At 44.3% G+C, this 14,090-nt stretch overlaps 1 protein-coding gene across 1 annotated transcript in view; it reads left to right on the top strand.

The window, feature by feature from the left end:
- The window catches only part of GLUD1 (glutamate dehydrogenase 1), a 36,939-nt gene extending 30,554 nt beyond the window's left edge, over positions 1-6,385 (top strand). Inside the window, exons 11-13 of the mRNA XM_045878261.3 lie at positions 454-545; positions 4,008-4,070; positions 4,972-6,385. Coding sequence (XP_045734217.1) covers positions 454-545; positions 4,008-4,070; positions 4,972-5,091 — 275 coding nt within the window. The 3' untranslated portion in view covers positions 5,092-6,385. The remainder of the gene's footprint in view (positions 1-453; positions 546-4,007; positions 4,071-4,971) is intronic.
- The last annotated feature ends 7,705 nt before the right edge of the window (positions 6,386-14,090 follow it).

Here is a 14,090-nt window from a genome sequence, read left to right as displayed (position 1 = left end):
GGGAGAAGCAGACTCCCCAATGAGCAGGAAGTCACCCATGGGGCTCCATCCCAGGACTCCGGGATCATGACCTGAGCCAAAGACAGACACTTAACCGACCGAGCCACCCAAGTACCCCAAAGACTGCTGCTTTTTTTTTTTAAGATTTTATTTATTTGACAGAGAGACTGCCAGAGAGGGAACACAAGCAGGGGGGAGCGGGAGAGGGAGAAGCAGGCTTCCCGCAGAGCAGGGATCCTGCCCAACGCGGGGCTCAATCCCAGGACCCAGGATCATGACCTGAGCCGAAGGCAGACGCTTAATGACTTGAGCCATGCGGGTGCCCCGCCCCTAAGGCTTCTAAACTCTGTAGTTGTTTCTGGGTTATGGATATAGTTTGAAGCTACTTTTGGTTCTACTTGTTTTTTCCCCCCTACTAGCAGTATTTTAACTTCACCTCTTGGCTTTCTGCAGTGTCTGTTCAAGAGAGCTTGGAAAGAAAATTTGGGAAGCATGGTGGCACTATTCCCGTTGTACCCACAGCAGAGTTCCAAGACAGGATATCGGTGAGTGTGCCGTGATAGGGCCGCACTCTGCACACACAGCCCACTCCTCTGTAGACCCAGGCCAATGGCCGGGGTCACGGGTGGTCAGCAGCGTGAGCGTGTGATGACAGGATCTGTGTGTGCTTTGTACACTCCTCTCTTGTTACATGCTAGACGTGGAGTCAGAATTTTGGTTTAAAATAATTAACGGTTAAAATAATCCACAGTTCTTCTGGTCTTGATACTTTGTAATGCAGATGACTGAACGGGTGATTCTAACATAATTTTGAAGAATTACTATGTATTCTAACTCTTAAGCTTCAGAGAAATAGAAAGAAAGGAAAAGTGAACATTAGGGGCGCCTGGCTGGCTCAGTCAGAAGAACATGCGACTCTTGATCTCCCGGTCGTGAGTTCGAGCCCCACGTTGGGCGTGGGGGTTACTTAAAAATAAATTCAATTCCATAAACTTTAAAAAAAAAAAAAAAAAAAGCTTTACACAAAACAGAAACAGAAGAAAATGTGAACTTGAACTACATGAAGAATTGAAATTGCTATGTGGACATGAACAAGCATGAAAGGAAGCAGGTAGAAAAGGTAACTGAATTAGCTGTTGACGGGACAGTAAGAGCGCTCACACGTCACAAAGAGAATGTCGTCTGCAGTAAATGGCAGAGACGTGAAAAACAAAGTCATAGGAAATAGAAAAGGAAATGTTCAATCTCGCTGTTACAGAAACAAATTAAAATAAGGTTTCTTTAATGTGTTAAACTAGGAAAAACCATTAATGGATCTTATATGTACTGTGTCTGTGGTGAAATAGTGTACCTTTATTTTGAGGACGAGGCAGATTGGTGCAGGTCCTTGGAAAATCTGAAGCGCTGTGACCGCTTCCCTGCCCGTGGACACTATCATAACATCCCCTCTGGGAATTTATCCAATTTATCTTGAGAAAATTATTCTAAAGGAGAGGAATGGCTCCATGCATGATGATGTCATTGGAACAGTGCTTGCAGTCAGGTGTTTAAATTAGGTTTGCTTTAAGAGTCTACATGCACATGGCCGGGAAATGGCTAACTTACCATAAATATGTCTTTGTATGAAATACTCAGTCATGGAGAGTAATGTAAGACTAGATTGCAACATGGGGGGAAAGTTGGGCTTTTGTTTTGAAGAAGAGAAGGTGCTTAGCCACTCTGGGTATTAATCATTGCCCTAAATGAACCTTCATCTTTCCCAGAGCCGTGTCTCTGTTAGTTCTGGTCCCTCTGTGTGCAGTGCCCTGACCTGCTCCCTGCTTACGTGTCCCAGCCCTGGAGGTCCCGCTGTGTGCCGGAATTGCACACACCCTTCCATCCCACGTGTCCCTGCGCTGCCAGGACTTGCTACTGCCCTTAGACGGGCTTCCTGCTGCTCCCTGCGGCCGCCTGTGTCCCGGCGCACAGCTGACGACTGCAACCTGGAGAGGGAGTACGCAAAGAGGACCGCCACTTACGAAGGCAGCCACGACAACTTGCTTTTTATCCTTTTTTAAATAATCATTGCCCAGTATGTTGGTCTCCCAATTTCCACATGCTTTCAGGGGTTCAAATGTTGGACTTCATTGCTATTTCTCACCTCTTACTGACTGACTTATTGTAGGAGTCTTGTAGTGTCAGTTTAAAAAACGGGGGTTTTTTTCCAGCTCCTTCCCTCTAGTTCTCCCTTTCCCAGCCATGCTCTGGCCCTGCCAGGACCTACGTCATTGACCACCCCACCCCACCCCCTGGCTTTTCACTGCCCCCCATCACCCCCGATGTCCTCAGTCCTCTCTTTGTCTGACTGAAACTCCATGCTTCCTCATTAAGTCACTCCCTCTTCTGGTTTTGCCTCCGCATACCCCCTTGCTAACACCTGAACCCTGAAGAAACCCGAGTCTGCTCCCTTCACGCCTGTCCCCTGTGAGCTGGAGGACCTGCCTGCTGCTTCATCCTGACCCAAACCTCAAGTCCATGGCCGGTGCTGCCTGGCAGTTCTGCCTCTCCCCGTTCCACTTTCTCGTTCTCTCCTCTCTCCCCCGCACTCCAGCACATGGCCCAGGATCTATCCACGGGGGGGGGGGGGGGGGGGGGGGGGGCGGAGCGGAGGACTTCCCCAGCCTCCAGCTCCTGGCGCCTGCGCCCTGTCTCTTGTCATGTCTCCTCTGGTTCCAGAGCGGCTCTGGGTGCCTCCATCTAAGCCCAGTGGCCTGTTTTTGCCCCCCCAAAATGCGCTGCTTGAGCACTTCTTCTCTCCTGCATCAGCAGTCATTCCTGTCAGTGTGCTGAATGCAGGTTTGTTTTTGTAGGGTTTTTGTTTTGTTTTGTTTTGTTTTGACAGAGAGAGAGACAGCAAGAGAGGGAGCACAAGCAGGGGGAGTGGGAGAGGGAGAAGCAGGCTTCCCACGGAGCAAGGAGCTTGATGCGGGGCTCAATCCCAGGACCCTGGGATCATGACCTGAGCCGAAGGCAGACGCCTAAAGACTGAGCCACCCAGGAGCCCCTGAATGCAGTTTTTAAAAAAATCAGTCTCCTTAAGACATCCTTAAGAGTTGTGTATACTCTGTCTCCAGTTCTCCTAATGCTCACCTTCGCCGACGCCCACCACTCCAACCAAAACCGTTCTTGTCCAGATACACACCTTCCAAAGTGATGAGAATGCTAACTAGATGAGGGTCAGCATAGACCCCCTTGCTTGGTGACCCAGTTTTAAGTTTTCATGTGGCATAGCAGGATTTGTATTTGATAGCTAGGTAGGACATATTAGAATGGGGGCAATTGTTAATTCTCCTAAAATTTTAGAAAGCGTTCCAAAAACAAACTAGTTAGAGGAATCTATTGAAACAAACTGACTTACGGAAATAATTGGCTTGGGAAGGAGATGAGCTAACTTGGTGGTCGAAGACCCTGGGTTATAGCCCAGCTCTAAAAATAGCTGTCGGTGACGGTGGCCAGCTTCTCTGGTCATCGGCTCCCTCGGTGGAAGGAGGGGATAATGAGGAGCTGCTGAGTTGCGTCCAGCTTTCCACATTGGTGGCACTGCTGAACACACAGCCAGGATCCTACCGCAGAGCTACTATTGAAGATGGCCAGACTCCTTTCGGGGCCCCGTGTGGTGTCTCTGTTACAGTAGAACGTGCTTCTGTGGTCCGTCTGCTCTCAGAGGGGTGACCCGTGCTGGACTCCTACTCGCCCCCATGTTTCTTGATCCCAGCTTTTCTGTGTGCGTTGTTTAACCATGATCTTATTTCATGAGTGTCTGTTTGCTGTCAAATGTAATGAAAACCAAACTGATTAAAACAACTGTTTAAATAGCTATCAAGATATCTACAGAAATTAAATGTATCTTTACCAAAAGACAAAACAGTTCTGTCTGGCTGTATGTTGATTGAAGAATCCTTTGTGCTCTTATACATGCAGTGTCTCTGTGTGTGGTTTTGTTCAACTTCTGTTCTTTTTCCTCTCAGGGTGCCTCCGAGAAAGACATCGTACACTCTGGCTTAGCTTACACCATGGAGCGCTCTGCCAGGGTATGTGTGCAGATGCTCTTTGCATTTCTGCTCCTGACACAAAGTCCCGCTCAGCCGTGTCCTCTCAGCGGCCAGATGCCAAATAGCAGTCTGTTCACATGTTCTTCATGAATGTGTAGCAAAATGCATGCTTTCTCAGGCTCAGATGATGGGCAGTGTTTTCAGGGTCTTCAGTATGTTTACCAGGCTTTTGGAAATAAATAATAATAGCAGGTTAGGCGGGAGTGATGCTTGGCGGCTCGCTAAATACCAGTGAGTCCGCCAAACTGGATTGCCCTTCAGTACACCACTGTGGCTGTAGGAAACTGCCTCACTAGAGAATCTGGTGTAAGTAAAAGGTTTTTTGACCACTTGGTCCTTATTTTAAGACCTTAAACACAATTTGAGTCCAGTTTTCCTGATTTCTTCTTGAGTTCAGATTCTGTCCACGTGGCTTTAAGTTGAAATCGCATACGCAGACATTAATGGTGGTGCTTGCTGTTGATTTTTTTTAGTGAGATATCATTGACATGCTATAAATTCACCCTTTTAAAGTATACAGTCTGCAACCTTAAGTATCTTCACAAGACTATGTAGCCATCACCACTCCAGAACATTTTCAGCACCCCATTCTTAGTTCTGTAGAATTATCACCAAGTGTGACAGCGAGCTCACTCCAGATAAGAGGATGTCTGAAGGACAGAGGAATAGTTCATATTTGAGAGCATCTTCTTACTGCCGCCTAGTCAGTATATGCATGTATTAGTTCCAGAGAATTCATCCTTCCCGATGGGGTTCAGTGGCCAAGTCCTGCACTGACCCGGGCGCGGGTTCACCTGCACCGAGCCTGTGTGTGCCGTGAACACATGGCCCAGTTGCTTGGGTCGGGGTTGTCTTCACTGTGTTTTCTCCTGCCTTTCAGCAAATCATGCGCACAGCCATGAAGTACAACCTGGGTTTGGATCTGAGAACGGCCGCCTATGTCAACGCCATTGAGAAAGTCTTCAAGGTGTACAATGAAGCTGGTGTGACCTTCACATAGACGGAGTGTGGCTGACCTCTTCACTGCCCTCTTCACTGCCCTCTTCCCCTCTTCATCTGCAGACTCTTCACAAGTTTACATGTAACCACAGAAATCTCTCTCTCTCTCAACTTACTAGATAATGGACATCATTGGCAACAGGTCAGTCCAAATCAGCCCCTTTGAGAAAAAAGAAATTAAGGTTAGGGGATCATGTGCAAGCTGATGAACATGAAAGTAGAAATTACCTATGCCAGAGAGAGCCACTGGGGTATTTTGCCGTTAAATGAAAGGCTCTTCCGTCTGTCTGTGCTGCTTTGTTCCGTGGCCACTTCGAGTGCGGTCAGAGCTGGGGCCAGGAACACCCCCGTTGCCCAGGAGCAGCCAGCTGCTGACCGCTTCGGCTCTGGACGAGTCTGAGACACGCTCTAAGGCTGACACCTCTGAGCAGCAGGTGTGAGCATTTTCAGAAGGTGGCATGGTCCTCCAGTGAGTTACTGGTATTTTACATCAGCAAAATAACTCAATTTCACAGATTGCAACAAAAATAAAAGCTGTTTCTCTTTATGCATTTTATTCTCTTAGAATAAAATAAGTACATGCTGCTGTAATAAAATTGCCTTTAATCACTTACCAAGCCTAACCTTGACTCAAGCAGTGAATGCCTATAAACATAATAAATGAAAGAAAGCTAGTATTTTTATAATATAAAACAGTATCATTTATAGCTTATCAATCATGTATTGTTGTCCAGCAAAAATAAAACGTCCGATGGAGAAGTAAGTTATCTTCATACCTGCAAATGGTGGAGGCTATTTTTGTTAAGACTGTCAGAATATACTAACCACAATTATGACATATAGTCCAAAGAGTGCAGTGACCTCCTTATCATGTTAATTAATTGTTCTCCTTTGAAGATCTACTGTGTTGTCTAATTGAAGAATAATTCAAGTAGAGTGTCCCAGAAAAAAACCACTTGGGCTCCCACTTTGGAGTCTAGCTGGCGGCTCCGAGCCCTGCCAATGGCCCCGACTCGGCCTGACTTGGTGTCCTCTTTGAGAGGCCTGAATTCTGCACACAACTTCATTACCACTGGGCTGGAAACAATCTTGGGTTGAGTGTTTTGTTTGGGAGTTATTTCGCCAGGGCCTTTTGAACAGTAGTGTCCCAATGAAGTACTAGATATTATTTATGTAAGAATGAGCTTTTTTTTTTTTTTAAACAACAATATCCTTTCAGAAGTTTCTTACTACTTTGTAACTGCATGACTTAACCTGGTGATAAAAGCAGTTATTAAAAGTCTACCTTTTCCAAAGCTTAGGCTTCCTGTGTTTCTGTGTTTTTATATTTGATAGTAACTTTTTGTAAATAATAAAACTAAGTTGGGTTTCTTAATTTTTGAAACAACCACCTATATAACATTTTTTTCCACTATATTATGAGCTGCCCAGATTTTATTCTTGAATTCTTTGTGTTTGATTCTGTTAGGCAATACCAATGGCTGTCCTTGGGGAAGAGGTTCTAGTACTCAAAGCTGATCCACCCAAGTAATTTTTAGTGCCTTTTTAAATGAAGGACTTATTCATTGATTAGGGTTTTGTTTTTAATAATTGAGCCACAGCATGTAACACCTTAAGGCAGAATACTAACCATGATCATCAGCAGAACTAGATCCTAGACCTGACTCCATCAGTCACTTGGCTGCCAAATCTGGAGCTCAGCTTTCAGTTGGACTCTGTTTTGTCCCGATTCTGTCCAGAACATCTCTGTAGTTCTGAGCATCAAGTCAGGCAGTAGGTAAACAAGCCCCCCCCCCACCCCGCCCCTGCACTACGGACCGGGTGAGCCCTTCCCAAGCTGCTTACTTGCACTCTGGGTGGAGCACTAAATGTGGGGTTGGGGGAGTGATAGGGAAACAAGTCCTAGAATGCTTGGAACAATACCGGGTAGGGCAGTCAATTCAGGTCGTGTGAAAGGGGGATGATAAGTCTTCATGGTGGCCTTTGCCTAACATTGGGATTATTTGTAGTGGTTTTTTAAAGATTAGATAGACATTGCTGTGTGTTGCCGACGTTAATGTTAGAAAACCTTAATCACGCTTGCTAGCTATATGAAGACAACAGTACTGGGGTCAACTTTGGTTTCTGAGGGTTTGAGTTTGAAAATCCTGGTCAATTAGTCTTTCACCTTCACTGAAATTTTCTAGTTTATTTACTATTTATAATTTTAAAAACTTATATATAATACTCGAAAGTTAATTGCCTCTGAAATAGCCACAGATGGCTTAGGTTACATGTGAAGAATACTTCACTGTTGCCTTGTGAATCCCTACACCAGAATGTTCTAATTACCCAATAGGTAAAGTTTAGGGAAGTGAGATTTTGTAAAAGCTTGGTTTTCGGTTCGGGGGGTGGGGGGGCTTCTGTTTGTTTGGTTTTTTTTTTTTTAAAGATTTTATTTATTTGAGACAGAAGAATGAGAGAGAGAGAGCACATGAGAGGGGGGAGGGTCAGAGGCAGAAGCAGGCTCCCTGCCGAGCAGGGAGCCCCATGCGGGACTCCATCCAGGGACTCCAGGATCATGACCTGAGCCTAAGGCAGTCACTTAACCAACTGAGCCACCCAGGCGCCCTGTTTGTTTGTTTTTTAAGCAGTGCTTCTGGCAACTCAATTACTAGGATTGAGGATTTACTTTTTTTAAAAACCTTAGCATCTTAACTCCCCAGCTTTAAGTAAAGTCATTATTTCCTAAACCTCCCTGGTAGACTTCTGAGCCATGCTATATACATTCAAACAGTCGAAGCATGGCAGAGGAAGAAAACTACATCTATGGACCTTGCACAGAGACCCCTGCAAAAGACTTTTTTTTTTGCTTTGTAATATGAGTGTTAGGATTTTTTTTTTCTCAAATAATTTTTTATTGGCTCCTTTGTGTGGATCTTCAAAGCTTACACAGTGGTTTAGGCAGTTGCTATGCTATTGACAGTTGGGGCAGGTAGTGCCTTCTCCTGGGGACTGCCCTGTGCTTTGTAGGATGTTTAACAGTATCCCTGGCCTCTATTAGACCACAATTAGATGCCAATGGCGTATCTCAGATATGACAATCAAAAATGTATTCACATTGCCAAATGTCCCCTGAGGGGTTGAGGGGTTCCCTGTTGAGAATTACTGGACAGAGAGCCAAATAGTTCTACCAGTCTTGTAAACAACACCTGATGCCCCCAATCTACACACCCAACCTTCCCATTCTCTCCACTCCCCAGGGGTAGCCACTTCCAACAACTTGAAATGTTTCTTTTTCATTATATTTAAATCCTTTTCCCATTTTTTTTTTAGAAAATTTTATTTATTTGACAGCACAACCAGGGGGAGTGGCAGGGAGAGGGAGAAGCAGGCTCCCGGCTGAACAGGGAGCCCAACACAGGACTGGATCCCAGGACCCTGACATCATGACTTGAGCCAAAGGCAGACGCTTAACCCACGGAGCCACCCAGGTGTCCCCTTTTCCCATTTTTAATTGGGTTATTTTGTTGTTGTTGATTTCTAAGAGTTCTTTATATATTCTGGATGTGACCCTTTTCAGATATATGATTTGCAGATATTTTCTTTCATTCTGTTGGTATGTCTTCAATTTTTTGATGGTGTCCTTTAACACAAAGTTGCTTTTTTTTTTTTTTTTTGATGGAGTCCAATTTATCTTTGGTTGCTGTGCTTTAGGTGTTAGAACTAAGACACCATTGTGCAATCCAAGGTTACACAGGTCTGATGACTAATAATAAATGTTTAAAGAAGAATTAACAAGACTCCTTTTCAAACTCTCCCAAAAAACAGAAAATGAGGAAACACTTCCAATGAGGCCAGCATTATTCTGATACCAAAGCCAGACAAAGACATCACAAGAAAAGGAAAACCACGCCAGTTCCCTTATAATTGTGGACACAAAGATACTCAGCAAAATACTAAAAATCGAATCCAACAGCTCACTATAGGTATTACACATCATGACCAGGTAGGACTTAACCTCAGGAATGCAAGGGTGGTGCAACATAAGAAAATCCCTGTAATACACTCCATTAATAGAATAAAGGGAAAGAAAAAAACACCTAATCATCTCAATAGATGTGGGGAAAGTACTTGAGAGGGTTCAAGACCTTGTCATGACAAAGCATTCAGCTAGGAATAGAAAGAACTTCTAAACATGATAAAAATCTTTACAAAAAGCCACAGCTCCCATCATACTCAACCGGTGAAAAAGCAGTATCTACATGCAATGGAGTATTACTCAGCCATGAAAAGGAAAGGACTGGTGCTAACATGCTACAACTTAGATGACCCTTGAAAACCTGCTAAGTAAGTGAAAGAAGTCAGACACAGAAGGTCACATATTGTATGAGTCCTTTTACTTGCTGTGCCCGGAATAGGGATTCACAGATCAAGAAAGCAGATTCATGGTTGCCAGGGGCTGGGGGAGTGAGGAGTGATTACTCGGAAGGATGGGGTGTTTTTCTGAGGTGATAACAAAGTTGTGGTTTTTTAGGGGTTTTTTTTTTGGCTTGGTTGGTTTATTTTTTTTAAGATTTATCCATCTATTAGCCCACGTGCACAAGTCGGGGGGAGGGTAGAGGGAGAGATGAGAGAATCCCAAGCAGACTCCCCGCTGAGCACAGAGCTGATCACAGGGCTCAATCCAACAGCCTCGAGACCACAACCCAAGCCGGAACCATGAGTCAGGTGCTCAACCGACCGAGCCACCCAGGTGCCCCGAGGGGATAACAAAGTTTTAAAACTAAGAGTGATGGTTGCACAACATTGTGAATATGCCAAATACCATTGTACACTTGAAAATTGTTGCTATGTAAATTTCACCTCGATTAAAAATAAATGAAGGAATTTAAAAAACCCACCAACCTAGAGTTGAACCCCCGGAACCATCCAGGGAGTCTAGTTGCAAATAGGCCAAAGTTTCTGAGGAAGCCTGTTCACAGCAAGTATCCTGTGAGCGGAGTGGAGGTGGGTGCTATACCATCAGCACACCCTCCCCTGGGAAGCCCACAGTACAGAGTGCTAGCGTGAACCAGTGCGCTCAGGGAGTTGCAGGACCCTGGCGGTACTGGGGCCTTCATAAGCCTGCAGCAGGCCATGACGCTGGTGGGACAGGCCAAGGCCTGGGTCCACCAGGTCTCCCGTGATGACAGCAGGGTCGGCAGCATGAGTGGTGATCCAGTGCGTTAAGCGGACTGTGCCCATGTGAAGAGAAAATGCTGTGGTTGCTGGATATTAGAACTCCTGGTTGACCGGCTCTCTTGGCACTTTGAGTAGGTGATCCTCCTGCTTCTGGCCTCTGGTTTCTGATGAGAAGTCACCTGTTAATCTCATTGAACCTCCCTTTTACGTGATGACTTATTTTTCTGTTTCAAGATTCTCGTTTTGTCTTCGGATTTGAACAGTCTGATTGGGATATGCCTGGTGTGCATCTATTTGAGTCTTCCTACTTGGAGTTCATTGAACTTCTTGGAAGTATAGGTTTATTACATTTTCATCAAATTTGTTTTCAACCAATATTTCTTCAAATACTCTTCCTGTCTCTTTCTCTCCTCTCCCTCTGGTACCCCCATGGTGCACAGTGACACATGCATCTCTAATCCTCTTTATTTTTGTTCATTTGTTTGCTTTCTGTTCCTCAGGTTGGATAATCTCATTTGACATATCTTCAAGTTCACAGATTCTTTCATGCGCCTGCTCACATCTGCTGTTGAGCCCTCTAATGCATGTTTTATTTCAGTTGTACTTTCAACTTTAGAATATCTATTTCATTTTTTTCTATAATTTCTGTCCCTTCATGAAGTGTAATCTCTATTTGGTATTGATCTTACACTTTAATTCTGTAGATGTGGTTTCCTTTAGCTCTTTGAACATGTTTAGAATAATTGATTTAAAGTCTTTGGGGAAAAAAAATAAAGTCTTTGATAAGTCCACTATTTGGGCTTACCTAGACATAGTTTCCATTTTCCCCCCTTAAATGAGCCATCATGTCTTTCCTTGCACATCTTTTTTTTCTGAAAACTAGACATGTTGAATAATATAACGTGGCAACTCTGAAATCAGATTCCACACCCCTCCCCCCAGATATCTTGTTGCTTTTTGTTGTTGAGTGTTTGTTTAGTGACTTTTCTGAACTAATTCTGTAGTTTGTTTTCTTTGTTGTGTTTGCCATTGAAGTTTCTCCTCAGGTAGCTTAGTGGTTAGCTAATGACTGGACAGAGATTTCTTTTAAGTATCCAGAACCAATAGGTCTCCCATCTTTGCCAGAGAACTCTCTGTGCAGGTTGGGCCTCACCTTCAACACTCAGCTGGTTTTCACTTCCTGCTTGCACAGAGCCTCAAGGTTGTTTAGAGGTGAGAGCTTCAAGCTTTCTCCAGTCTTTAATGAGCACATGCACAGCCCTACACATGTGTATGGCCTTCTAGATTCCCAGGAATATATGGAATTTTCAAAGTCCCTAGGAACATTTCATTCCCCAGTTTTTCCTTTTAAGGTCTTTGCTTTGGTTAGCCTATTGATTTCCCAAACTGTTATCCACCACTTTAATGCAGCCACCAGCTTAAAAAATTGCCTCTAGGGAATGCCTGGGTAGCTTAGTGGGTTAGGCATCTGCCTTCGGCTCCGGTCATGATCCCAGGGTCCTGGGATCGAGTCCTGCATCAGGCTCCCTGCTCAGCGGGGAGCCTGCTTCTCCCTCTGACTGCTGCTCCCACTGCTTGTGTGCTCTCTTTCTCTCTGACAAATAAATAAATAAAATCTTTTTTAAAAAATTGCCTCTAATTGTTTTGTGACAAACAGCCCCAGGTAAAAAGCTGTTTACATTAGGTGAGCTCCTAGTTGCGACAAATAAAGGCAGGCTTGCAATGGGGTCTTCCTAGGAACAACCAGTCAGGTGAAATAATCACAGTTTTCTGGGAATGAGGCTTGGAAGGAACTCCAACCCTGTTCAGCTCTTTCCAGTAACTGCTAGGCTATTGGTTTTCAAGGCTGCAATGGAGCTGAAGAAGGTACCCGAGGGGTGGGGCATAGAATAGGGTAAGTTAAAAACATCACAGAGCTTGCCATTCTTAAGAAGATGTTGTTTGTTTTTAATTTGTTTTACATAAATGCTCCTTGATTGCTGTAAACCTTTGGTTAAGAATTCTGGAAAAAATAGTTGATTCTGACTATATTTTTGCCAGTTTTCTCATTACTTTTATGGAGGAGGGAATTTTTGGAAGTCCCTGCTCCACCAGTTGCTTGGACGTCACTGTCTATTGCTTTTTTTTTTTTTTTTAAAGATTTTTTATTTATTTATTTTAGAGAGAGAGAGCACATGAGAGGGGGGAGGGTCAGAGGGAGAAGCAGACTCCCTGCCGAGTAGGGAGCCCGATGTGGGACTCGATCCAGGGACTACAGGATCATGACCTGAGCCGAAGGCAGTCGTCCAACCAACTGAGCCACCCAGGCGCCCCTGTCTATTGCTTTTTATAACACATTTAGAGCTTGTCTGAGGCTGATGTTTTACCACTATTGTACAACACACAGTAAAGAGAAAGTGAGAGATAGAAGTACTTATTCTAGAACAGCACATTGCAAGGTGACGTTAAGGAACCATGGGCAGTACTTCTCCAGCTCTCTGTGGCAAAGGACCAATTTGTTTGTTAATCTAATACATCATGGTATGTAGTCCTACTTCATGTGACTAGTTCACATACAACTTGCCATGCAAGTTCAACAACCCAGAGCTGGTCTCTATCCTGTTCAATAAGCATCGTCTGCTAAGCACACTCCTGGAGGTCCAGGCAATGTCAAATTTTTGTAAAAGTTTCTAAATGCTCTATTCTTCACTTATCTTGTCGCCAAGTAGTAATAACAAGGTTTGCAAGCCAATAAACTTTGAGAGCACTTAACCAGCAAATGATCTTGAATAAGCTAATATGTGCCTGCCTCAACAACATTTAAAAATCTGTGTTGGTTTTCTCTTAAATTCAAGCATCATGGAACTGTGTCGCGTAGAAAATGAAGATCTCTCGGGATGCCTGGGTGGCTCAGTCGGTTAAGCGTCTGTCTTTGGCTGAAGTCATGATCCCAGGGTCCTGGGATCAAGCCCCATATCGGGCCCCTTGCTCATCGGGGAGCCTGCTTCTCCCTCTGCCTGCCGCTCCCCCTGCTTGTGCTCTCTCTGTCTCTGACAAATAAGTAAAATATTAAAGAAAAAGAAAATGAAGATCTTTCATATTCCCACGGGCACTGAGATGAACACGATTAACATATCTGCTATATACGTGCTACCGTTTTTTTCTCTTCTTCCACAAGTATGAGTTTGCTTTACAAAAATGAACTCTTCCTACATACGTATTTTCCGTAACTTATAATTCATTTGGATGTGTTCCCATATGGCGTATGTACATTTTCCTCATTCTTCTTGATAGTCATGGGGTATTCCATTTCATACAATTGTTAACCAGTCCCTTTTGATGTTAACCAGTTAACCAGTTAACCAGCTTCCAGCCAGTCCCTTTTGATGGCTATCTAGGCGCAGGTCCCATTTTTCAAGCTGGGATATGGTTTACAATACACTAGAAGTAAGAGGTGTCAACGCTAAATTAGGTGTCAAACCTACTAAGCAGAGCAGAACTTGCCATCCGAGTGATTTCTGACTGGCACGCTAGGATGTTTCCAACTCTTGCTATTACAAACAGGCCATGATGAATCTGTGTGTTCACCCTCTAGACATCTGTGTGTACCTGTGCACACCGGAAAAATAAGGTCTTGGTAAAAGGAATTGCTGTCCAAAGAGGGCTCCAGTTTACTCTGCCGTCCACAGTGCTCCCACTTTTTTTGAGCTAGGGTTTAGACTGGGGGAATTCAAAAGTCTCCAGGAACCAACCACGATATAGAGTCCAGAGCTGGACAGTGGCAAACGTCCCAAGCCAGGACACTGGATATTCCTGGGCTGTTCAAGACTTGGGAAGCCACTTTAAAAAAGCCAGAAA

Source organism: Mirounga angustirostris, unplaced genomic scaffold (genome assembly GCF_029215605.1).
Source record: "Mirounga angustirostris isolate CCGP_5_RB_7025 unplaced genomic scaffold, mMirAng1.0.hap1 SCAF_6, whole genome shotgun sequence".
NCBI classification, from domain to species: domain Eukaryota; kingdom Metazoa; phylum Chordata; class Mammalia; order Carnivora; family Phocidae; genus Mirounga; species Mirounga angustirostris.
The sequence above is the reverse complement of the archived record's forward strand: the minus strand, read 5'-3'. Positions and strand labels throughout refer to the sequence as shown.